At 44.5% G+C, this 24,648-nt stretch overlaps 1 protein-coding gene across 6 annotated transcripts in view; it reads right to left on the reverse strand.

Annotated features, from left to right (window-relative positions):
- The window catches only part of LOC123993348 (fibroblast growth factor 13), a 197,691-nt gene that overhangs the window by 14,863 nt on the left and 158,180 nt on the right, over nt 1–24,648 (reverse strand). For all 6 annotated transcript variants that reach the window (XM_046295406.1, XM_046295407.1, XM_046295405.1 and 3 more), the window contains one exon: nt 15,814–15,917. In XM_046295406.1, the coding sequence (XP_046151362.1) occupies nt 15,814–15,917 (104 nt within the window). The remainder of the gene's footprint in view (nt 1–15,813; nt 15,918–24,648) is intronic.

Raw genomic sequence — 24,648 nt, forward strand, 5'->3', positions numbered from 1 at the left:
ATGCATGGGTAGAAATTAAAACCCAATACTGTTGCAAGCCGCGACCTGGTATAATGAGAAATACTACTATAATGGATCTGATCTTTCCTGAAAGAACAAACGAGCACAAATCCATGGTGCCATTCTCGTGTGTGAACCCAGTGCTCATATCCTACTATATCTGAAATGACACCAATTATGCCAATAGAATTAAGGCTGAGCTGGTGTCTTTAGAGCAGTGTAAAAGCCTGGGAGACTCACAAAGCTAATGGTGCCGCCGCCACTCACTCTCCCAAACAAATCCGTCCAAATGCCTTCCCTTTCAATGGCTCCCGTCTTTTAGTGGCAGTGGAATAACAAGTACCTTTCTCTCTCCAGATAAAAAAGTACATTTACAATGTCCATTGGTTTAGAAAAGATTTGGAGGATCTAAGCAGGTGGAAAAGACCATTGCAAACACACACACACACACACACACACACACACACACACACACACACACACACACACACACACACACACACACACACACACACACACACACACACACACACACACACACACACACACACACACACACACACACACACACACACACACACACACACACACACACACACACACAGTGGCTGGTTAATGACTCAGCTCAGTGGAGAGGATCCCTGGGATAGGGAAGGCTATTTTGCAGCGGTAGCGTGCTTATGGGTGGAAAAATAGGGGTGGGAGCCAACTGCATATCTCATGGCTGCTTACCACCACCATGCAAACATTAACATGCTCAAACATACAAACACAGGCCATACCCACAGGGACAGAAGACGAGTATTAACAGTAAAACACCTTCGTTCTTTCATTTTTGTCAGTATAACCTAATTATTTTCAGAAACTCTCCATATGTTACGTAAGAGCTGAACAATTCTAACATCAGCTAATTCTGAAACCAAAACTCCAATGATTCCATTCCTTTCACACGTCTTAGCGTCTCCATATCCACTCGTTTCCCCATCTGCTACATGTAGGGATCTTCTTGCCAACTTCCCTTTTGAAGGAGGAAGAACCTCCCTGGCCCTTCAGACAAGACTGGAGCCCCAGTAACACACAGGAAAAAAACGAATGACCAAACTTCAAAAGGCACCTCTGGAAAAACACCACAGAAACTATTTATACTAGTTAGCTCGTCCTTTTAAAGAGGACAGTGATCTCCAAATGAACACTCCAATGATCACCATGTATCACAGGGTAGTAGGTGCCAGGCTCACCGATTTGAGTGTGTCAAGAACTGCAACGCTGTAGGTCAACTTGACACAAATGTGGGAAGCATTGCAATCAACATGAGCCAGCATCCTTGTGGAATGCCTTCGATATCTTGTAGAGTCCATGCCCCGACAAATTAAGGCTGTTCTGGGGCCTCCTGAGTGGTGCAGTGGTCTAAGGCACTGCATCACAGTGCAAGCTGTGCCACTAGAGATCCTGGTTTGAGTCTAGGCTCTGTCGCCGCGGCCGTGACCGGGTGACCATGGGGCGGTGCACATTTGAGGAGGGTTTGGCCAGCCGGCCGGGATGTCCTTGTCCCATCACCCTCTAACGACTCCTGTGGCGGACCGGGTGCACACTGATGCACGCTGACAACGTTGCCAACTCTGTTGGTCATTGATGCGGCTGGCTTCCGGGTTAAGCGGGCATCGTGTCAAGAAGTAGTGCGGCTTGGCAGGGTCGTGTTTCAGAGACGCATGGATCTCGACCTTCGCCTCTCCCGAGTCCGTACGGGAGTTGCAGCGATGGGTCAAGACTGTAACTACCAATTGGAGACCACGAAATTAGGGGGGGGGAAACAATGTTGAGGCTGTTCTGAGGGCAAAAGAAGGTGCAACTCAATATTAGGAAGGTGTTCCTAATGGTTTGTACAACCAGGGTAACTAATTGCCAATAGCCTACCTGATTATAAAACATACCATACAGAATGTCTGCAGACACTGCAAAAACATTCACCACATCTTAGTGACAATGGTGTGTATGGAGATATTTTCCCTTCGACGACATGAAAAGCCTGTTTTATGATATCTGTATTTTTCAGCAAAGGGGAGAAGACAGTTGTGACAAACTGCGAGGAGCTGAATAGTACATATGAGGCAGGATGAAATAGAACTAGAAAGGGGCAGAGAGGAGAGTAGAGAGGACGGAGGAAAATACATGTTTAATTGATTCCCTCTCGTCCCACACTGTGCCTCTGCTGGATGAATACATTTCACTGGTGCATCCTGGCTCACCCACACATGTACTAAACACTCTTCCTCTCACTCCTTCCTTTCCCTCACTCTCTCTCTCTCACGCGGACAGAACACGGATAAGCAGATGACAAAAGCAAACACACACGACCACAGTAGATGATTATGTAAAAGGTGATATAACAAAATATCATAATGAGTACGCGATGTGAACATGCAATGATATGTACACCTATTAGACATATCGAGAGCTTGGGACTATGAGGTTCTATCAGCAAAAAGATGCTTCTGAGGTAATTGGATTTAAAGTTCCGAACCCTCATTGGTTTGAATAGTCTCAGCAATATTGATATTGTATTTTGAACTTAACATTAATTGAGGTATTTTTTGTTTTATATTTAAGTGATAATGCCCAAGAAGCCGGTGTTTGGAGGATATATTGGCACAGGTGTTGACAATATATCTTCCAAACACCAGCTTTGAGGGCATTATAACGTTTATACAACGGGTTACAAACATATTCAAATAATATACATATTTTCATAAAGAAATGTATTTTGATGAATCTCTTCATGCTGTTTCCTCCTTCCACAAGATATAGTCCCGACACAAATCTAGTATTGCTACCCAAGCAGGCTGGCCGTTCGTTCTATCGGTTCAGTTGCCAGAGACTCGACCCAGTCGTTCAGTCTTTTTGTTCTGTATCTATGGACGCGATCCAGTCGTTCGTTCTAAATGTTCCATTGCCATACTGGCTGGCAACATTCTTATCCCTTGCTTGCTACTGTAGCTAGCCAACTACGGCTAATTTACAGTCACATCAAAAACTGCAGCCAAAATAACAGCAAAGTCGGTGCATTTGCATTTATTTAAGTTGTTTCTAGTGCATTTATTTGGAAACATCCCTAACAATGAACTAAAGAGGCGTGATTTTGCCTGTCATAGAAAATGTGCTCACTCATCACGACACTGTTGTTCAGAGGAGCTAGCCAACACAGTTAACACAATCACTTCAAACTGAAGCTGGAAAGACTGCAAACTAGCTGTACTTCGTTTTGTTTGTTTGTAGACCCACCTTTTGCAGCAATTACAGCTGCAAGTATCTTGGGGTATGTCTCTATAAGCTTGGCACATCTAGCCACTAGGATTTTTGCCCATTCTTCAAGGCAAAACTGCTCCAGCTCCTTCAAATTGGATGGGTTCCGCTGGTGTGCAGCAATCTTTAAGTCACACCAGAGATTCTCAATTGGATTGATGTCTGGGCTTTGACTAAGCCATTCCAAGACATTTAAATATTCCCCTTAAACCACCCGAGTGTTGCTTTAGAAGTACGCTTAGAGTCATTGTCCTGCTGGAAGGTGAACCTCTGAAACAGGTTTCCCTCAATAATTTCCCTGTATTTAGTGACATCCATCATTCCTTAAATTCTGACCAGTTTCCCAGTCCCTGCCGATGAAAGAAATCCCTATAGCATGATGCTGCCAACACCATGCTTCACTGTGGGGATGGTGTTCTCGAGGTGATGAGAGGTGTTGGGTTTGCACCAGAGATAGTGTTTTCCTTGATGGCCAAAAAGCTCAATTTTAGTCTCATCTGACCAGAGTACCTTCTTCATATGTTTGGGGAGTCTCCCACATGCCTTTTGGTGAACACCAACAAAAAAAAAGCAATGGCTTTTTTCTGGCCACTCTTCCATAAAGCCCAGGTCTGTGGAGTGTACTGCTTAAAGTGGTCCTATGGACAGATACTCCAATCTCCGCTGTGGAGCTTTGCAGATCCTTCAGGTTTATCTTTGGTCTCTTTGTTGCCTCTCTGATTAATGGCCTCCTTGCCGGGTCTGTGAGTTTTGGTTGGCGGCCCTCTCTTGGCAGGTTTGTTGTGGTGCCATATTCTTTCAATTTTTTAAAATAATGGTTTACTGCCCCTTCTGGAGGAATTGGGTACCCATATAAAACAGGATAGATTTTTGTCAAAAGTTGCTAATATATGCATATAAAAATATTATCGAATAGAAAACACTCTAAACCTTCTAAAACCGTTAAAATTTTGTCTCTATGTAAAGCAGAAGACTCAGGGCATGCATTCTCCCAATCTCTCTTGTCATGGAAAAAGTTGGCCCAAATTTGATGTAATCTTAAACGCACTTCTCAAAAGGCTACCGCTCTGGGAACAGTTCCTACGTGTTCAGCGCGAAGCCTGCTTTCAATGGGGCTTCTCATTGTGAGAATCGCGCGCTCACGAGACGTTGAGCGTGCCGAAAGGTCTCGGTCACGCGAAAAAAAAGTGTACGTTTATGCGCGCTCTGCTCCAGTGAAGTCTTTTCTTCAGGATCAATTAAAAGACGTGTGTGTTTCGCTTCGTCCTCACAATCGCTGTACACCTTTATAACATGTTAAAGCTTAATTATGAACATAGTTTGACAAGTTTACTCGACATATAATATATAATTTCGACGTTTTGGTGCGCATCCACTTGAATTTTGCCTACATTTCGACCGAAATGTGGCTATTTTGAGAACCGAAAGACGCAGACTTGAAAACTAAACGCTGTTTTGGTAAGTATAATCCCTTCCAGGTCTTTTGATGGAAGAACAGCAAAGGTAATGGAATATTTATGTGTTAATTTTGGGTTTCTGTCGACTCCAAGATAGGAGGCATAATGATACCTTTGGAGCGCCGCCTCCTAGTATAGCCTAGTGAACGCAACCTGTAATGTTAAAAATAAATGTAACACAGCGATTGCATTTAGAAGAAGTGTATCTTCCTATACATATGTAAAACATGCATATTTAGTCAAAGTTTATGATGTGTATTCCTTGTTAGCTGACGTTATCTGCCGGAGCTATTTCATTTCTCCTGACATTTTAGTAGCATTTTTTGAACGATGCATCATTGTAAACAGAGATTTATGGATATATATAGCATATTATTGAAAAAAAATGAATGTACTGTGTAACATGTTATATTACTGTCATCTGATGAAGATTTCAAAAGGTTAGTGAAATGATTTTTTAAAAATCCTGCGTTTGTTGATTGCATATTTTTTCCTACTTGGCTATGCTAATGAGCTATGTCTGCGGTGGTGGTTTGACATAAATATGTGCTATGTTTTCGCCGTAAAACATTTTAGAAATCTGACTTGCTGGGTAGATAAACAACTTGTTTATCTTTCATTTGAGCTATTTTACTTGTTAATGTGTGGAGGTTAAATATTTTTAGGAATATTTCTTGCGTTCCCTGCGCCACATTCCAGCTGGGGGGGTGGGGGCGCGTTCCCAGATGGGAACGGGTGTCTCCAACAAGTTTTTAATTAATGGTGCTTCGTGGGATGTTCAGATTTAGATATTTTTTTCATAAACAAAACCTGACCTCTATTTCTCCACAACTTTGTCCCTGACCTGTTTGGAGAGCTCCTTGGTCTTCATGGTGCCGCTTACTTGGTGGTGTTGCAATGCTTAGTGGTGTTGCAATCTCTGGGGCCTTTCAGAACAGGTGAATATATACTGAGATCATGTGACACTTAGATTGCCCACAGGTGGACTTTATTTAACTAATTATGTGACTTCTGAAGGTAACTGGTTGCACCAGATCTTATTTAGGGGCTTCATAGCAAAGGGGTGAATACAAACGCATGCACCAGGGTTTTTTCTGTTGAATTTTTTGAAACAAGTTATTTTTCTCATTTCACTTGACCAATTTGGACTATTTTGTGTATGTCCATTACATGAAATCCAAATAAATATCAATTTAAACTACATTTAAAATAGGGAAAAAGCCAAGGGGTATGAATACTTTTGCAAGGCACTGTAAATTGCTTGGATGGGCTGATGAGACATTGGATTGCTCAGTCAGATGGAACAGACTAAATAGACATTTTGACATCATAGAGTTAGTTGGTAGTAACTTGTGGAATAGACACCGGCTGGAATGCAGTTTTAACCAATCAGCATTCAGGATTAGATCATTGAACAGAAAACGGTTATGTCAACAACTAAATTGTGACAAAAATGCGAATAGAACCTTGTACTGCCATGCTTTCGATATTCAGTACCAGTCAAACATTTGGACACACCTACACATTCAAGGATTTTTCTTTATTTGTACTATTTTCTACATTGTAATAGTGTAATAGTAATAGTGAAGACATCAAAACTTTGAAATAACACACGTGGAATCATGTAGTAAACAAAAAAGTGTTAAAATCAAATTATATTTTAGATTCTTTAAAGTAGCCACCCTTTGCCTTGATGACAGCTTTGCACACTCTTGGAATTCTCTCAACCAGATTCACCTGGAATACTTTTCCAACAGTCTTGAAGGAGTTCCCACATATGCTTAACACTTGTTGGCTGCTTTTCCATCACTCTGCGGAACAACTCATCCCAAACCATCTCAATTGGGTTGAGGTCAGGTCATCTTATACAGCACTCCATCACTCTCCTTATTGGTCAAATAGCCCTTACCCAGCCTGGAGGTGTGTTGTGTCATTGTCCTGTTGAAGAAGAAATGATAGTCCCACTAAGCGTTGCTGTGGAAATGTTGAATCAAATATTTCTGATACCGGAGCTTGTGGATTAAAATAGGCTTTATTACAAAAAGTAACAAAGCCGAGCAATTCCATGGAACAACTGCCTTCTCTTGTTACAGACCTCAGGCTTTATAGATTTCCACTTTCAGATAACACACATGGTCACTCTCCTCTATGTAGATGATTAACACCCCTTGGCCTCTCGCCACCATTATCTTTCTGTCTCAAGCTTGTTTACAGATTCTATTGGTGGCGTAACCATAGCAACGATACAAAAAATAAGACACACACATAATGCAGGTGTCGGTCTAATGATACTCATAGGATTACATAATGGCTAACCCTAAGCCTGTAATGGCACAGACATACATATATAATACAATCACATGCCTTAAAGCTAGTCACAGGACCAGGCAATGACTTCCCTCAGGCTTACAACAGCACTGGCATACATACATAATGCAATTGCATGTCTCAATGCTAGTCACAGGACCAGGTAATGACTTCCCTCAGGCCTATAACAGCACAGGCATACATTTTCTGCTTACGTTCTCTTTTTACATGTCTAGTGATTAACTCCATGTTGACCCAGCTCTGATCATTCACCTGAGCTCAGCCTTTATTCTGCTTGCACACGTCTATTTAATTAACCTTATGTTGATTCTGCTTACTACTACGTCTGGGAGAAGAGTCTAGATACTTGAAAATCACCCATAGTCATGAATTTTCTCCTACAGCGTAAACCAGATGGGATGGTGTATCGCTGCGGAATGCTGTGGTAGCCATGCTGGTTAAATGTGCCTTGAATTATAAATAAATCACTGACAGTGTCACCAGCAAAGCACCCCCACATCATCTCACCTCCTCCTCCATGCTTCATGGTGGGAACAACACATGCAGAGATCATCTGTTCACCTACTCTGCATCTCAGAAAGACACGGCGGTTGGAAACAGAAATCTCAAATGTGGATTCATCAGACCAAAAAACAGATTTTCACCGGTCTAATTTCCATTGCTCTTCTTATTATTGGTGTCCTTTAGTAGTGTTTTCTTTGCAGCAATTCAACCATGAAGGCCTGATTCACGCAGTCTCCTCTGAACAGTCGATGTTGAGACGTGTCTGTTACCTGAAATCTGTAAAGCATTTATTTGGGCTGCAATTTTCGAGCCTGGTAACTCTAATGAACTTATCCTCTGCAGCAGAGGTAAGTCTGGGTCTTCCCTTCCTGTGGTGGTCCTCTTGAGAGCCAGTTTCATCATTGCGCTTGATGGTTTTCTCAACTGCACTTGAAGAACCTTTCAAAGTTCTTGAAATTTTCAAGATTGACTAATCTTTGTCTTAAAATAATGATGGACTGTTGTTTCTTTTTGCTTATTTGAGCTGCTTTTGCAATAACACGGATTTGGTATTTTCTGCATACTCCCCTACCTTGTCCCAACACAACTGATTGGCTCAAACGCATAAAGAAGGAAAGAAATTCCACAAATGTACTTTTAAGAAAGCACACCTGTTAATTGGAATGCATTCCAGGTGACTACCCCATGAAGCTGGTTGAGATAATGCTGTCATCAAGGCAATGGGTGGCTACTTTGAAGAATGTCAAATATAAAATATATGTTGATTTGTTAAACTCTTTTTTTGGTTACTACATGATTCCATATGAGTTATTTCATAGTTTTGATGTCTTCACTATTATTCTACAATGTAGAAAATAGTAAAAAAATAATAAGTAGGTGAATGAGTTGGTGTGTCCAAACTTTTGACTAGTACTTTATGTAATAACAAATTGCATAGAAGGTATTCAAACACACTTTCACAAACCCACTCTCACACTTTCACAACAGCTAGAGCTCTGCTACCTGACCAGAGCCCAACGGGCCCCGACATTATACATTGGGTAAGGGCCGGGTTAGGCCTGGGTTTTCATCAATAACTAGGGTACGGGCAGGACATCACTAAATTGATCACTAACATTTTGAAGCTGACCCATACGCATGTGCTCTGCTGCGCAGTACAGTCATATCTGACTAAGACCATAACATGGTGTCAGAAGTGCTTCAACCTAGTCAAATTTAAGACAGGAGAGATTATTTCACAGAACATAATAATGTTCCTTGTCGGAGTTTAGAGTAATGAAAAGTAGCTAACAGGGAACTGCTCTCTCATCTCTCTTCATTGAGCAGAGCAGCCCAAGCGGAACCGTTGCTATGGATACTCACAGACTCAGAGCCTGCATGAGCAGAGTGCATGCAGAGCGAGCTGCATGCAGGGAGAGAGTGACAGACTGAGAGGAGTGCATGCAGAGCGAGCTGCATGCAGGGAGAGAGTGACAGACTGAGAGGAGTGCATGCAGAGCGAGCTGCATGCAGGGAGAGAGTGACAGACTGACATGCAGAGCTGCATGCAGGGAGAGAGTGACAGACTGAAAGGAGCAGCTAATGGATTTACTAACGGAGGAAGTTATTTCTGATTTCAGGTTTTGAGGCCGGGCCGTAAATTTGGCAGAAGGAATCAGGCCTGGGTAGGGTAGGGTCTGAACGTCGTTGTCATGGGTAGGGCTTGGGCTGAAAATTCATGCCTGTGCAGGGCTCTACACAAAGGTACTCAGATGAAGCAACACCACAGTAGCAGCCATCAGTCTCACTGGCTAGCCTACGTCCACCATTGATTGGGAATCTCCCTGAAAGGCTGGCCAACCATTGGCTAAACCCCTCAACCCCCCCCTCTGTAAAGGGTGATGCTCCTAGGCAACAGTTTACCATAACAGCACTGAGCACTCAGCCACACGAGGTTATCAGACACCCTGCTGAATACAGATTAAATTCAATCCACTCGCTAATTCAGCTCAAATGGAAAACCTTGCCTCCTCCCTCCACATCAACAACCACTATCATCGAATTTACAAGGCTAAAAGCTATGTTGCTGCCGGAGGGTTGCGCAATCTCAGTACGTAGGTGGCTATATAAGTGTGTATGCAAAATTCAAGGCTATAATCACCAGTAGTGTGCTAAATAAAGGTTTAGCACACTAGGCAATGTGTTGTTATCATGGCAAGTAATGACTGCTTTTAACATTACTGCAGGTTGGGATCAAAGATAAACACACATATGAAAACAACCTTAACAAATCATCAGAGAAATTAGAGCAATTCAACACGACCTTGAAGTTTTTTTTGTTTAAAAAAAACTGTTTTATGTGGTAATGAGTGAGAGGAGCAGAGGAGCGGGGCAGAGGAGAGGGGAGCAGAGGAGAGGGGGAGCAGAGGAGAGGGGGAGCAGAGGAGAGGGGGAGCAGAGGGAGAAAAGGAGCAGAGGAGAGGGGGAGCAGAGGGAGAAAAGGAGCAGAGGAGAGGGGGAGCAGAGGGGGAGCAGAGGAGAGGGGGAGCAGAGGAGAGGGGGAGCAGAAGGGGGGAGAAAAAAAGGAGCAGAGGAGAGGGGGAGCAGAGGGAGAAAAGGAGCAGAGGAGAGGGGGCAGCAGAGGAGAGGGGGAGCAGAGGAGAGGGGGAGCATAGGGAGCAGAGGAGAGGGGGAGCATAGGGAGCAGAGGAGAGGGGGAGCAGAGGAGAGGGGGAGCATAGGGAGCAGAGGAGAGGGGGAGCAGAGGAGAGGGGGAGCAGAGGAGAGGGGGAGCAGAGGAGAGGGGGAACAGAGGAGAGGGGGAGCAGAGGAGAGGGGGAGCAGAGGAGAGGGGGAGCAGAGGAGAGGGGGAGCAGAGGAGAGGGGGAGCATAGGAGCAGAGGAGAGGGGGAGCAGAGGAGAGGGGAGCATAGGGAGCAGAGGAGAGGGGGAGCATAGGGAGCAGAGGAGAGGGGGAGCATAGGGAGCAGAGGAGCGGGGGAGCAGAGGGAGAAAAGGAGCAGAGGAGAGGGGAGCAGAGGAGAGGGGGAGCATAGGGAGAAAAGGAGCAGAGGAGAGGGGGAGCAGAGGAGAGGGGGAGCATAGGAGAGGGGGAGCATAGGGAGCAGAGGGAGAAAAGGAGCAGATGGGTGGGGAGCAGAGGAGGAGAGGGAGCATAGGGAGAAAGGAGCAGAGGAGAGGGGGAGCAGAGGAGAGGGGGAGCATAGGGAGCAGAGGAGAGGGGGAGCAGAGGAGAGGGGGAGCAGAGGAGAGGGGGAGCATAGGGAGAAGAGGAGAGGGGGAGCATAGGGAGCAGAGGAGAGGGGGAGCAGAGGAGAGGGGGAGCAGAGGAGAGGGGGAGCAGAGGGAGAAAAGGAGCAGAGGAGAGGGGGAGCAGAGGAGAGGGGGAGCAGAGGAGAGGGGGAGCATAGGGAGCAGAGGGAGAAAAGGAGCAGATGGGTGGGGGAGCAGAGGAGGAGAGGGAGCATAAGGAGAAAAGGAGCAGAGGAGAGGGGGAGCAGAGGAGAGGGGGAGCATAGGGAGCAGAGGGAGAAAAGGAGCAGATGGGTGGGGGAGCAGAGGGAGCAGATGAGGAGAGGAAAGGGGAGCAGAGGAGAGGGGGAGCAGAGGAGGAGAGGGAGCATAGGGAGAAAAGGAGCAGAGGAGCGGGGGAGCAGAGGGAGAAAAGGAGCAGAGGGAGAAAAGGAGCAGAGGAGCGGGGGAGCAGAGGGAGAAAAGGAGCAGAGGGAGCAGATGAGCAGAGGAGCGGGGAGCAGAGGGAGAAAAGGAGCAGAGGGAGAAAAGGAGCAGAGGAGCGGGGGAGCAGAGGGAGAAAAGGAGCAGAGGGAGAAAAGGAGCAGAGGAGCGGGGGAGCAGAGGGAGAAAAGGAGCAGAGGGAGCAGATGAGCAGAGGAGCGGGGGAGCAGAGGGAGAAAAGGAGCAGAGGGAGAAAAGGAGCATAGGAGCGGGGGAGCAGAGGGAGAAAAGGAGCATAGGGAGAAAAGGAGCAGAGGAGCGGGGGAGCAGAGGGAGAAAAGGAGCAGAGGAGCGGGGGAGCAGAGGGAGAAAAGGAGCAGAGGGAGAAAAGGAGCAGAGGAGCGGGGGAGCAGAGGGAGAAAAGGAGCAGAGGAGCGGGGGAGCAGAGGGAGAGAAGGAGCAGAAAAGGAGCAGAGGAGCGGGGGAGCATAGGGAGCAGAGGAGGAGAGGGAGCAGAGGAGGAGAGGGAGCAGAGGAGGAGAGGGAGCACAGGAGGAGAGGGAGCATAGGAAGCAGAGGGAGCAGAGGAGGAGAGGAGAGGGGGAGCAGAGGAGAGGGGGGCATAGGAAGCAGAGGGAGCAGAGGAGGAGAGGGAGCACAGGAGGAGAGGGAGCATAGGAAGCAGAGGGAGCAGAGGAGGAGAGGAGAGGGGGAGCAGAGGAGGAGAGGGAGCACAGGAGGAGAGGGAGCATAGGAAGCAGAGGGAGCAGAGGAGGAGAGGAGAGGGGGAGCAGAGGAGAGGGGGAGCATAAGGAGCAGAGGGAGCAGAGGAGGAGAGGGAGCAGAGGAGAGGGGGAGCATAAGGAGCAGAGGGAACAGAGGAGGAGAGGGAGCAGAGGAGGAGAGGGAGCAGAGGAGGAGAGGGGGAGCATAAGGAGCAGAGGGAGCAGAGGAGGAGAGGGAGCAGAGGAGGAGAGGGAGCAGAGGAGGAGAGGGGGAGCATAAGGAGCAGAGGGAGCAGAGGAGGAGAGGGAGCAGAGGGAGCAGAGGAGGAGAGGGAGCAGATGGAGCAGAGGAGGAGAGGGGCTCTTTATCTTTAGCCCCCCAACAATAGTACAACCACACAACAACACATTCACAATCAGGAAGTGGTTTAGCTTATTCTATGATTCACCACCACAGGTGAGATAAATGTCACACACACACACACAAACACACACACACACACACACACACACACACACACACACACACACACACACACACACACACACACACACACACACACACACACACACACACACACACACACACACACACACACACACACACACACACACACACACACACACACACACACACACACACGATCCATCTTTAATAAATTAAATTAAAGCAACAGCTCAGTGCATATGTTTTCATTACAGTGGAAGGAGGGGAGGTGGGGTGGGGAGTTTTATTTGTATAATTTCTCAGTTTTTCGCCTCAGGCGTACTCAGCTTTATCAATCCCAATGGATATCTTTGTTAATTGTGATGTGATGTGCTTATTAATTACACTCAGGCTTTAAGGTTCCTTCTACTGTACTATCGGGCTTAATAAGACAAGAGCCATGACTACAGTCAGATCATGCTTAGTGAGACAAGAGCCACGACTACAGTCAGATCATGCTTAGTGAGACAAGAGCCATGACTACAGTCAGATCAGGCTTAGTGAGACAAGAGCCACGACTACAGTCAGATCAGGCTTAGCGAGACAAGAGCCACGACTACAGTCAGATCAGGCTTAGTGAGACAAGAGCCACGACTACAGTCAGATCAGGCTTAGTGAGACAAGAGCAACGACTACAGTCAGATCATGCTTAGTGAGACAAGGGCCACGACTACAGTCAGATCATGCTTAGTAAGACAAGAGCCACGACTACAGTCAGATCAGGCTTAGTGAGACAAGGGCCACGACTACAGTCAGATCAGGCTGAGTGAGACAAGAGCCACGACTACAGTCAGATCAGGCTTAGTGAGACAAGACCTACAACTACAGTCAGATCAGGCTTAGTGAGACAAGAGCCACGACTACAGTCAGATCAGGCTTAGTGAGACAAGAACCACGACTACAGTCAGATCAGGCTTAGTGAGACAAGAACCACGACTACAGTCAGATCAGACTTAGTGAGACAAGAACCACGACTACAGTCAGATAAGACTTAGTGAGACAAGAGCCACGACTACAGTCAGATCAGGCTTAGTGAGACAAGAACCACGACTACAGTCAGATCAGACTTAGTGAGACAAGAGCCACGACTACAGTCAGATCAGGCTTAGTGAGACAAGACCCACGACTACAGTCAGATCAGGCTTAGTGAGACAAGACCCACGACTACAGTCAGATCAGGCTTAGTGAGACAAGGGCCAGGATTTTGTGGACAACGCAGCTTTTAAAGGGAATGTTCCCACATTCACGAAGACCATATTCACGGTAAATCTGCATATGTACACTGAATCGGATATGAACTTTAAACGGTGAATTCTTGCCAAAGTGCAAATCGGATTGAATCCCAGCCAAGGGCTGTTTATGGCCAAGAAGCCCTCGGCCTTTGAGAACGGATTCTAAAGTTGTAGTTGAGCAAATTGTGAAATCCACAATTTGGAGAGTTTTCATGTTTGTACACTGAGTGTACAAAACATTAAGGACACCTTCCTAATATTGAGTTCCACCCCCCATTTGCCCTCAGAACAGCCTCAATTTGCCGGTGTCGAAAGCGTTCCACAGGGATGCTGGTCCTTGTTGACTCCAATGCTTCCCACAGTTGTTTCACGTTGACTGGATGTCCTTTGGGTGTTGGGCCATTCTTGATACACGTGGGAAACTGTTGAGTGTGAAAAACCCCAGCGGAGTTGCAGTTCTTGACACACTCAAAGCGGTGTGCCGGGCACCTACTTCCATACCCCGTTCAAAGGCACGTCAATATTTTGTCTTGCCCATTCACCCTCTGAATGGCACACATAAACAATCCATGTCTCAAGGATTCAAAAACCCTTCTTTAACCTGTCTCCTCTTCGTCTACACTGAGTGCACAAAACATGAAGAACACCTGCTCTTTCCGTGACATAGACCCTCTCGCTCTACAGGGAGGGAGTGTGCCATGGCGCCATGCAGCCCACATACTGCATCTGTTTCTTCCAGATGTCAATGTCACCATAGTAACCTGGCATTTTAGCTCCATACAGCCGGTCCGGAGGGTCAGCCGCAGGGAGGGGGGTACTTGTGAGAGCAAAATTGCAAGATTATGTTATAATACCTTTATTGGATCAAATGGTTGTGTTATGCAAGAGAATAGAGTATTCTTAACTATTGTGTGTGTTCTACTGAGGATGGGCCTCTGGGAGATAACACTGACAGAAGATTGACCATGTATTTTGGGTGATAAAAGAGCATTCCAGAGCACGAGTTAATGTTTGTTCTATATGGTACCAGTTTGGAGTCGGAGGGACAGACACTGGTCTCTATAAAATGAAAACTGTTGACACAGCAGATACTGTCTGCTATGTATTATAGGTATCTTTCATACAGATCTTAACCTTGTGACCCATTCTATAGATCTGTTGTTCGTCATGTAGGTTGAAAGGGGTGTATCTTGGCTATAAAAGACCTTTGTACTTTTGTCTCAGGGCTCTCAACGAATCATTTGATCGTGAATCGTCGACCAGCCATGACCAGCCATCATTATCGTAGAGCACTCAATCGATTCACTTTATATGTGTGTGTTGTATTGACCTGCTCCTTATTAATAAGTGATTAAAGATTTAGTTTAAGTACAACTCTGACTTGTGTGATAAGTATGTCTCTCCTCATTTGATAGTAAGGAAATTAACCACCACAGTACTATGGTAACATAGTACACACACACACACACACACACACACACACACACACACACACACACACACACACACACACACACACACACACACACACACACACACACACACACACACACACACACACACACACACACACACACACACACACACACACACACACACACACACACACACACACACACACACACACACACACACACACACACACACACACACACACACACACACACACACACACACACCTCTTATGCCCTCATCACTGCCAGTGATCATCTGTATGCCTGTAAACCTACACACACTCACATTCTCACATTAGCAGGCATACACACACTCATCACCTCCGCCACAACAAATCATGCTGCCAGCTGGTCTTGCACACCCACTCTAGCCACCTGGTGAGAGAGGCATGGCTGGGGCACAGATGGTAAACAGCTGGGGACACCTGCTTGGAAACATGTCATGATGGTGGGAGTATTCTGCATGCACTGCGATGAAGTAGTATTGACTATGCACTGCAAATGGGTTTGTGCCAGAAAGTAACAGGGAGAAATGAAGAAAGCAATATTTCTTGGAGGTAGTTCTTAATCATTGTTAGGAAAGGGATTGAGACATTTTCTGCAAGGAGAGGTTAGCACTGCTGTGAGAATGTGTGTGTTTGAGAGACTTACTGATGTGTACAGGAAGCCCTCGCTGTTCATGGCCAGGTACAGCTTGGTCTGAACTCCCTGGATGGCCACCACTCGAAGCCCCACTGGAATGAGGTTGAATATGGCTGGGGAAGAGAATCAAGCTTTATTTATATAGCACATTTCTGACATGGAATGCAATGCTAAAACAAATAAAAACTGAAATATTTACTTCACAACGAACATAAAATGATTTTAAAAAAGAATAACAAGTCAAAACTGAAAGAATAAAAAAGCACCCTAAGGAAAAGCAAAGCTTTTTTAAGAGATCTGTCACGGATCCCTCCGGAACTTTCATTACGCACACCTGGCCACTATTCCCACTGATTGTATTTGTATATAATTGCCCTTTGGTTTCCATTGGTCGGTCGATTATTGTTCCAATGTCCGTTGGTGCATGTGAATACCTGTGCTGTGTGTTTTGGGCTTTTGTGCCCTTGTGGATTGTGCAGATGATTACGGTCTCGTCCCCTAATCATTGTGCACGTGGGTTATTTATTCGAGGTACTCTTCGCTCTTTTGTTTGGGTTTCAACCCTGTGTTTTTGTATAGTATTTGTTTGGTCTTTGTCCCTGTGCCTTTACACGACACATCGTTTAAAAAAAACTATTACGCATTCCTGCGTCTGTCTCCCGAATCATTTATATCAGCGTGACAATATCTATTAAATATTGTCCACAGGATTCGAGGGACCTACGGGGAAAGAGAGAGTTACACTACATTTGTCTAACTTGTGAAGAATATTGTAGGCACACTGTTTATCCACCAATAAATACTATTTAGCGAAATCATGTCTCAGTCATATATTTAGATGGAATACTGAGACTATGTTGTCAACCGCAGCAGGTAACACAGTGTCGCCATCATAGGAGCAGAGCTAATCTAAGTAGAAAACAACGTAAAGCTAAGACTCCTGCCCCCACTATTCATGCCAACCACATCCTTTCACTCTACCCCAGTCCACTTAATAGAGTTAGCTACAGTAACGCTTAGCTTAGCAGGCTAAAGAGAGACCTCCCTCAGCCCGGCTCTGTCCACATATGCCAAACCCGCTCACACCTTTGTCCTGCTGTCACCGAGCTAGCCAGGAACCTGACAATCTCCCCTGGCAACACTGCATTCGTATGCCAAGGGATAGAGAGGCAGCCCGCCACCACAGAGGACTTGAACTCCGGAAGAGAGGGAGTTTTCATTAGCGTAAGCAGTGGTGGAGAGAGACAAAAGAGCTATTGCTGTTAAGCCATATTGTAACTGTTTTCTCTGAGTTTGCGGCAACATCGGGGCCAAACAGTAGCTTTGCTGCTGTGTCCTGCCCAGTCCTCTTCTGTATGGCCTGGCATTAATTGTGCACAATGCTGGCATGCTGCCACATCCATGCCCTCTAGTAAGAGAGAGCAGGGTCAATCTGTGCTATGGGATAGAGACGGGCACATCTCTGTGTGAGGGGATTTAGACTCGGGATGGGACATTTTTGACATTTTTATATTTCAATATCCGAAAGGATGTTAGTATTGAAATACTTGCGAGTGTATAATTTTTTCATTACGTGCCCCTCAGAAAAATACATACCATATAGCCTCCACACGTTTCATACGGGTAGGTTATTGTTGTTGGGACTATAGTCAGAGTCTCCGTGATTAGCAACATGAAGTGGGAGATCTTTAATCAATGCAAAATGGAATGACACTTTTTTCTACTTGGCAAATACTGCACCAAACACCTTAGTTAGATGTAAAATTGTTCAACTAAAACAAAATTTGGCAAAAATCTCAATCATTACACATTTCTTGAGTTATCTTAGATTTATTCTGAGGATTTTCAGGAAGTGAAATAGGCTTCCTTTTCTACAGTGTCTCATGGGGGACAAACATCGTTAACCAAACGTGGAATCGGTCAGGAAACACACCTCCAAGACTGAAATCACGTTTTTCTAATGAGCAACAGAAAAACACACGTGCCAATCGGCGTGTTCAGTGGCTCTTTAAATCTCCCTCTTTTTTGTGTTCTAGGCAACCGCCCACAGGAAGTAATGCAGTCTGGAGGCACGGTGGATTTGCAGAGAGCTTGTAGCTGATACGTTTGGCGAGAGCACAACATTAATGTAGTTGTTCTGAGAAAACAACATGGATGCCTGCCTGCTGGACTGTGTTGCTTCCTATACCCCTTTCGTTTTCTTTGGTTTGGTTTGCATGTTTGTTCTGTGATTTTAATTAGCGGGTTTTCAAAGTCAAATAATGGATATAGAAGAACTGAGAAGTGAAGGCAAAGTATGGGTAACTTGAAACAAATATGGATTGATGCTATAAACTCAATTGAAATGATTTATAGAGAAAGTAATGACATAAAAATAAATGTATGACAAATAGATTTCTTTGTCCACCTTTATTTCACACTGCCTGGTCAACCTAGATTCTAAGAACCTGGTCAGTGCTCTACCACGTGACATAAACACTGTGCAGGTGGTACTTTAGGATGATGCCATGAATACACCCGATCTCTCCTCCTCTATTTCCTCCATATCTCTCCTCTCTTCCCTCCATCTCTCATCTCATCTCCTACCTTTATCTCTCCACCTTCCTCTCCTCCCTTCATCCTTCCCTCCCTGCCTCCCAGAGCTCCAGCAGACCCTCCACCCTGAGCCACATCTGCTGCCTTCCTCACAGAGATAACTGATCTGGGATCAGCGAGCTATGTTACTTACTGCTATTTTCAGAGTCTCTTTGTGGTGGAGCTGGCTTTCACATAGGTGGGCGTACACTTACTGTACATGATTGTGGTAGGAAGTACTTTGTGGATTGTATATGCATGTTAGTTTAGTTGATGTAGCTAAAGTGTTTTTTTTTGTGTGAAGGTATCATTATGGGAATAGACAGTATTCCATTTCCATCATGGTCAATGTTCCCTCTAAGCTGGGAGCGTGCGCAGGCGCGCAGTAGCCTGAGACTGGGGCACAGAGCTCAGAAGAAATATCATCCCACTGAGAGAAGCACGAGATTGAACTTCACTGAACTTCACTTAACTTTCCAGAGTTTTCCCGATTAGTTAACACTATCAACGTTTCCCTTTACTTTGGCGATTGTGATCGAATCAACACAATATTAGCACCTTTCAATGCAATTGAAACAAAACAAACTATGCAAGAGATGCTGTTGTAGGCAGAATACATCGGAGTAGGATTCTATTGTGCACAACTCTACACAGACCGGTGTGGCATAACCAATCAGAGCTGCAGTAGGCCTATATGCAAATAGACCATTACAATATATGGATCTGTGCTTACAGCTGTGGTTGTGAATAGATGCGCTTGTTTTGAGATAATAGCAAGAGCTTCATGAAGCTATGTGCACATTTTGTTCCTATCCTTTGCTAGTTAGTGAGTTATTAGCCGAGTTATAAATCATTTGTAGTCAGCAATAGGGGCGTGATTGCTTCCTACAAGAGCATAAAACGTGTACATTTTTAGCCATATTTGAAAAGCAAGTCAGGTAAAGAGCTTTTTTTTTTTGCCTTAAAGGGACAGTGTTGTATTTCGAGACAGGGTTGAATAAGCTAGGTAGCCAATAGGCAGAGGGTAGCATAATTTGTCTGATTCTCTGTAATAATTGTATGGGAATAATAATTGTTTCATCAAACAACATAACATGTTTAGTCACCTACTTGTCTGAAGGACAAGTGAAGAAACAGGTTAATGTCAAGCCCTGCATGTTTTTTTCCCCAAAAGTCTAATGGAATGTAGTCCTACATTGAACACATTGGCTGCAACTGTAGGCTGAATGATAGAACAGCTATTTCCATGTTAAAATGTTATGGGAAGCATTTTTTTCCATTCTGTTTTATGATAAGCCACTCTGGTAGGCCGACATTATGGTCAAAAAGCCACAGTAGCCTACTTGGCCACTGTTAAGGCTATAACTTAAAGCAGGTACAGCCTCAGTGTTCACAGTAAACGCGCAATTGAAAGTCGCACAGATTTTTCACAACCTTGAAGTTTGCGCTCAGCAGCCCTGAAATTTGCTCAGTGCCCAAAACAATTAGAAGGAACATTGCTCATTGTATAGGTGACCCCATTCCTGCTACAGCTCATCTCCCTGCAGCATGAGGGGATCCTTCCACTTAATAATACTCCCTCTTCCAGTCCCTTTCTCTTTCTCCACCTCTCGCTCTTTCTCCACCTCTCTCTCTCTCTCTCTCTCTCTCTCTCTCTCTCTCTCTCTCTCTCTCTCTCTCTCTCTCTCTCTCTCTCTCTCTCTCTGCTGCTCATCTGACTACATGAATATATCCACTTAATGTGTTTCTCTCTCTCCTTTTCTCTCTCTTTGTCTGTTCGCAGCGTGCTGAGACCCGTACCCATGACACAGACAAAGCTGCGGTAAACTTCATTTCAGGGGGATTACCAGCCAATCAGCCGCCAGGGATTTTTCGAGAGGCGAAACTCAATTACTTTTACCTCACATAACACCCGAGAGGTGCTAGAGGAGAGAGCGGGCCAGGGCTGAGGATTCCGCACCACACACACACATACAGAAAAACACGCGCGCACCCACAGACTCATTACCTCACCATGACCTCTAGCCTGTTCTCTGTCTTATCGTAACCACGGACGGACATGGCCATCAATATGACTCCTTTTGCCCTGTCATTGGTCGGCAGTGGCTGACACAGTGACAAACTTTCAGATTCCCACTGACCTTTAGGTTTGAAAATCCCATTTACGAAAACACACTAACCTGAGCATGAAGTACATGTTTCTAAGTCAGTGGGGTTGTGACCTCCTTCAACATGAACATAAGCGAAAGAGACGCGCTCGGTCCTCATAGGAGACTGTAACTACTTTCATTTTTTATACATTTTATTGTACTGTTCTACTTCAAACCTTCTGTTTCTGTACCGCACGTCTGAGAACCGTTCTCCATAGGAGATGATCATGAAGGAACAAGGCAGTGCTACTGAACCCAGGTTTAACGGGCAGAGGTCAGACCATCAGCATTAACATTACTGTTCTGGTCTCAACATACAGAGAAAGGGACAAAACGGATTCAAATCTAGCTGACGACACAGGCTTCGCCTCCCAAGCCCTGGTCATTAATTAGCCAATTAGATCGATGTGTGTGAATCTTGGCTGAAGGGTATAACCCGATTGATTGAGCAGTGTTCTTTGGCTGTTATTATACAAGATTAGGGACTCTCTCTTTAACTCATTGTTGTGACAGTGAGGAGAAAGGGGTGGGTGAATTGCCTTTAAAAATGTCTTGAATCAGTGTCCCTTTGGAAACAAATTAGTGTGCATGGATGGTATTTAGCATAATGTTCCGATCATAAAGAGCTAAAAACTTGTGCTACAATGTAGAAAAACATTGTTTTCATGTAGGAGGGATTTATTGACTCAACACTTGTTATTAATTTGCCTTAAATGAGGGCTGCCTGATTAGTAATATTATTTTGATTTGTCAAATAATTCTATGGCTCAAAAATTGCCTGCTCAGGTAAAGCAAAAAAAATTGGACTGCTCTGAATTTGGTAAACATCAACCAACACTGCTGTATATTCATAAGGGTGCTACCACAGCAATGTTAGAAGACTTGTGGGTGTGCGTGCATTTGAGTAGGTCCTCCCCACCATCACAAGACACCAGTAGCACCAAGAGGACTATGCTGCCGTCACCATGGAGACAAGAGCACCCAGCGCCTAACAACTCTATTTTTGGACGGGTGCAAACGGCTTCCCCTTTCTCCCCTTCCTATTCGACCAGGCTCTATAATTTGTCTCTCCCAAATGTAAATGTTTTGGTTGGGAAAAGCATGCCAATTGTTACATAACTTATCTCAATAGGTAACTGTTAATTGCTCTGTCTAACTAGCACTACAAGAAATGGGAGTGGATATGTGTTGTGCCTCCAGTGAGTATGTTGTGTTTGGTCTCTCTTCTATAAACCAGCTCCCTCCCTTCTATTTTATTCATATCTCCTTCATCCCTCCTCCCTCTCTCCTCCAGAGAAGGGGACATATTAAAACCAGAAGATTACCGAGACATTTATTGCTGCGGCTGACACGCAGGCTGCACAGAAGGGGTGTTAATTTGTGGGATATAAGTGTCATCTGGTTTAAGTGACTAATTTAATATAGTCGGGGCTAATTTACAGTCTCCCACAATGCGACAGTCGTTTAGTGTCGGGGTGATGGTGATGCAGGCAGTGGCAGGTACTGTATGACATCAGTGCCCTGACGACAAACCACATGGCACCATCTGAGGCACGGGCGCCGAGTGGGAAGCTCCCGAGTCGCGCCAACGCTGTGAAGGCATGGCGCTCTGGGACTGGTAATAGTCTACCTAACACTCTGCCAAGGCAACTCTGGTAGAGCGGTTATCAAGACAGGGTAGGACTGTGTTCCTATGACAACAGCTGTCAGTCGGCAGGTTTCCATTGACCCAGGTTTACTTGACAAAAGCAACATCGCCCAAAAAGCATTGCAACACGTGTAATGGCAACGGCAGATATAGGAGACATTATCTAATGATAGAAAACATTTTTTAAAATCCGTTTGACATGGATTTTTATTTTGTCAAGCTTTCTTTATTGCGACAAAATTATAATCGAAACTTCGTTTTTTTTTGTCAATTTATTGTTGAATAATGTTTAAGGTACACAGGGCACAGGACGTCAACACGTAACTATAATGCTCCACTCTTCTAAATCTATTTTTCAACTACAAAAATAATGTTTCTTTCCAGGGTCCCTTTCCTGACTTTCAAGAATGGCTGAATTGTTTCGCCTTGTTTTTCTGGTTGGCTGGATACAGGTTTCACCAGCCAATTATTCTGCAGGCTTTTGCGGCCTACTTGAGACATGACACCGATAGGTGGGAGGGCGTACAGGTTGTAACCTATTTATTAATGCAAATGTGGATAATTGGGTAATGGAAACACTTCAACCACTACATTTTTATTCGACACTGTAGGTTTTTGAGATTTACATTTTTTTTTTTAGTTGTGATGTCGTTATGTCCATCTGTTTTTATCGACACAAGATTGTTAGATGGAAACACACCATAGCGGGAAATTGTCTAATATATTTGTTCTATGCAAACTTTCTAAATATCGACCATAAAATCTCTGTTTGTTTTTGTACAGAGAAGTGTCATAATAACCACATTTCCATCCAACCTTTCAAACAGCAAATTTGTCGGTAAACTTTCCAAATGTCAAAGCAAAATACGCAAGACAAGGTGGGATCTTTTCGCTTCTGTAAAAGTTACGTGAGAAATGGCGGTGGAAATGGCTTTACGCGCAAATATTGATATAATAACTATCCTATGACGTAAATTTAGAGTGAAGCGATTATATGTTGTGTGGTCCTCCCATTACGACTCGGGAAAGCATGCAGTTTATTAGGCCACAGATAAATTAGGATGAACTTCACAGGGTTGTGAAAGTGCATGGCGATGAGCTTGATGCTCCTTTCCAATAAATATTGAGGGTCTTGTTCTGGTGACATGATGATCCATGCTTGGCTGCAGTTTGACAAATAAAAATGATCTCGCCATTCTCCATAATAATCTCATCACTGTATCTGAGAGCTGTTGACTAGAGTGCACATGCCAGGACCAGATTAGGCACATTGGCTGTATAAAGCCATTTTCTTATTGACAAAACAACCAATAGAGTTAAAAATGTGATGGAAACCCATTTGACATCAATTTTTTATTCGGTACATGGGAATTTAACAGCACAAGTTATTTTTACATGCACTAAAACATCACGCACATCCTTTAATCCATAACAAACACATTTGATGGAAACACACCTCTTGTTTACTGTGCAGATGTATTGTTTTTATGCAGATTGTATTGTTTTTATGCAGATTTGATCGTTTTTATGCAAATTTGAGAATACTCACGTTAATATATGTCACCAAGTGGATGGAGACCTACGTAATGACATAAAATTATTGAAAATCCATTATTACTGTTGCCAGCAATAACAGTCCTGGCATAACAGAGCATGAGCAGCTGTCAGTCAATAGTCACTATGTGGCAATCAGGATGAGTGCATCTCTAACAGCCTGCACAGAAAACAAAGGGATTCCATGCGCAGAGCCCTCAAACATCCATCAGTCTGTCTATCTAATTTATATATATCCCCTTGCATTGGATTGTGTTTGGGCCTGTTGAATGCATGCTGTTTTTTTTAGCTATCAATCTCTACTTTAATCTGCCCATAGAAAATCAGGGCAGCGGGATTAATGATAGTGAATTATCAATACTGTGTGGATTACAGAAAACCTGCTGTAACTAAAGGAGGTATGTAAGGCCATAATACTATCAGTCTGCCTAAGCACAATCTAATGCTCCATATTATTGCCATCAACCACTTTCTTTTCTATTGTTCAGTTGAAATCTCAAAGGCTTTGGAAAGCCTAAGGAAGTCTAATTCCGATCAGGGATACAAATAGACTGAACTAAATAAGTCTATCTGTATGAGCGAGCGAGGAGATACGCAGTAAATATCTGTAGCAATGGAGAGATCTCAAATGTGATCCGAGCTAGAAAGAATGTCAGCAACGACTTAGTACAGTATGCAGAGTGTACAGATCAAAGCTTCTTCTTTGAAACTGAATCAGCAAGGAAGTGTCTCCTTGATGTATTGTGTCGTAGCCCTCTTTACTGTGTGTTGATGCACAGTAACTTCCCGTTGACAGTGTTTATATGTACAGAGAAACAGGATGGTGAAAAGATGGGCTAGTTAGATTGATAGAGTTGTATTAAATTTGACACCACCAAAAAATAAATAAAAGGAAGGGACAACATGAACTTGTCCAAT

This window comes from Oncorhynchus gorbuscha, linkage group LG13 (genome assembly GCF_021184085.1).
Source record: "Oncorhynchus gorbuscha isolate QuinsamMale2020 ecotype Even-year linkage group LG13, OgorEven_v1.0, whole genome shotgun sequence".
Lineage (NCBI taxonomy): Eukaryota > Metazoa > Chordata > Actinopteri > Salmoniformes > Salmonidae > Oncorhynchus > Oncorhynchus gorbuscha.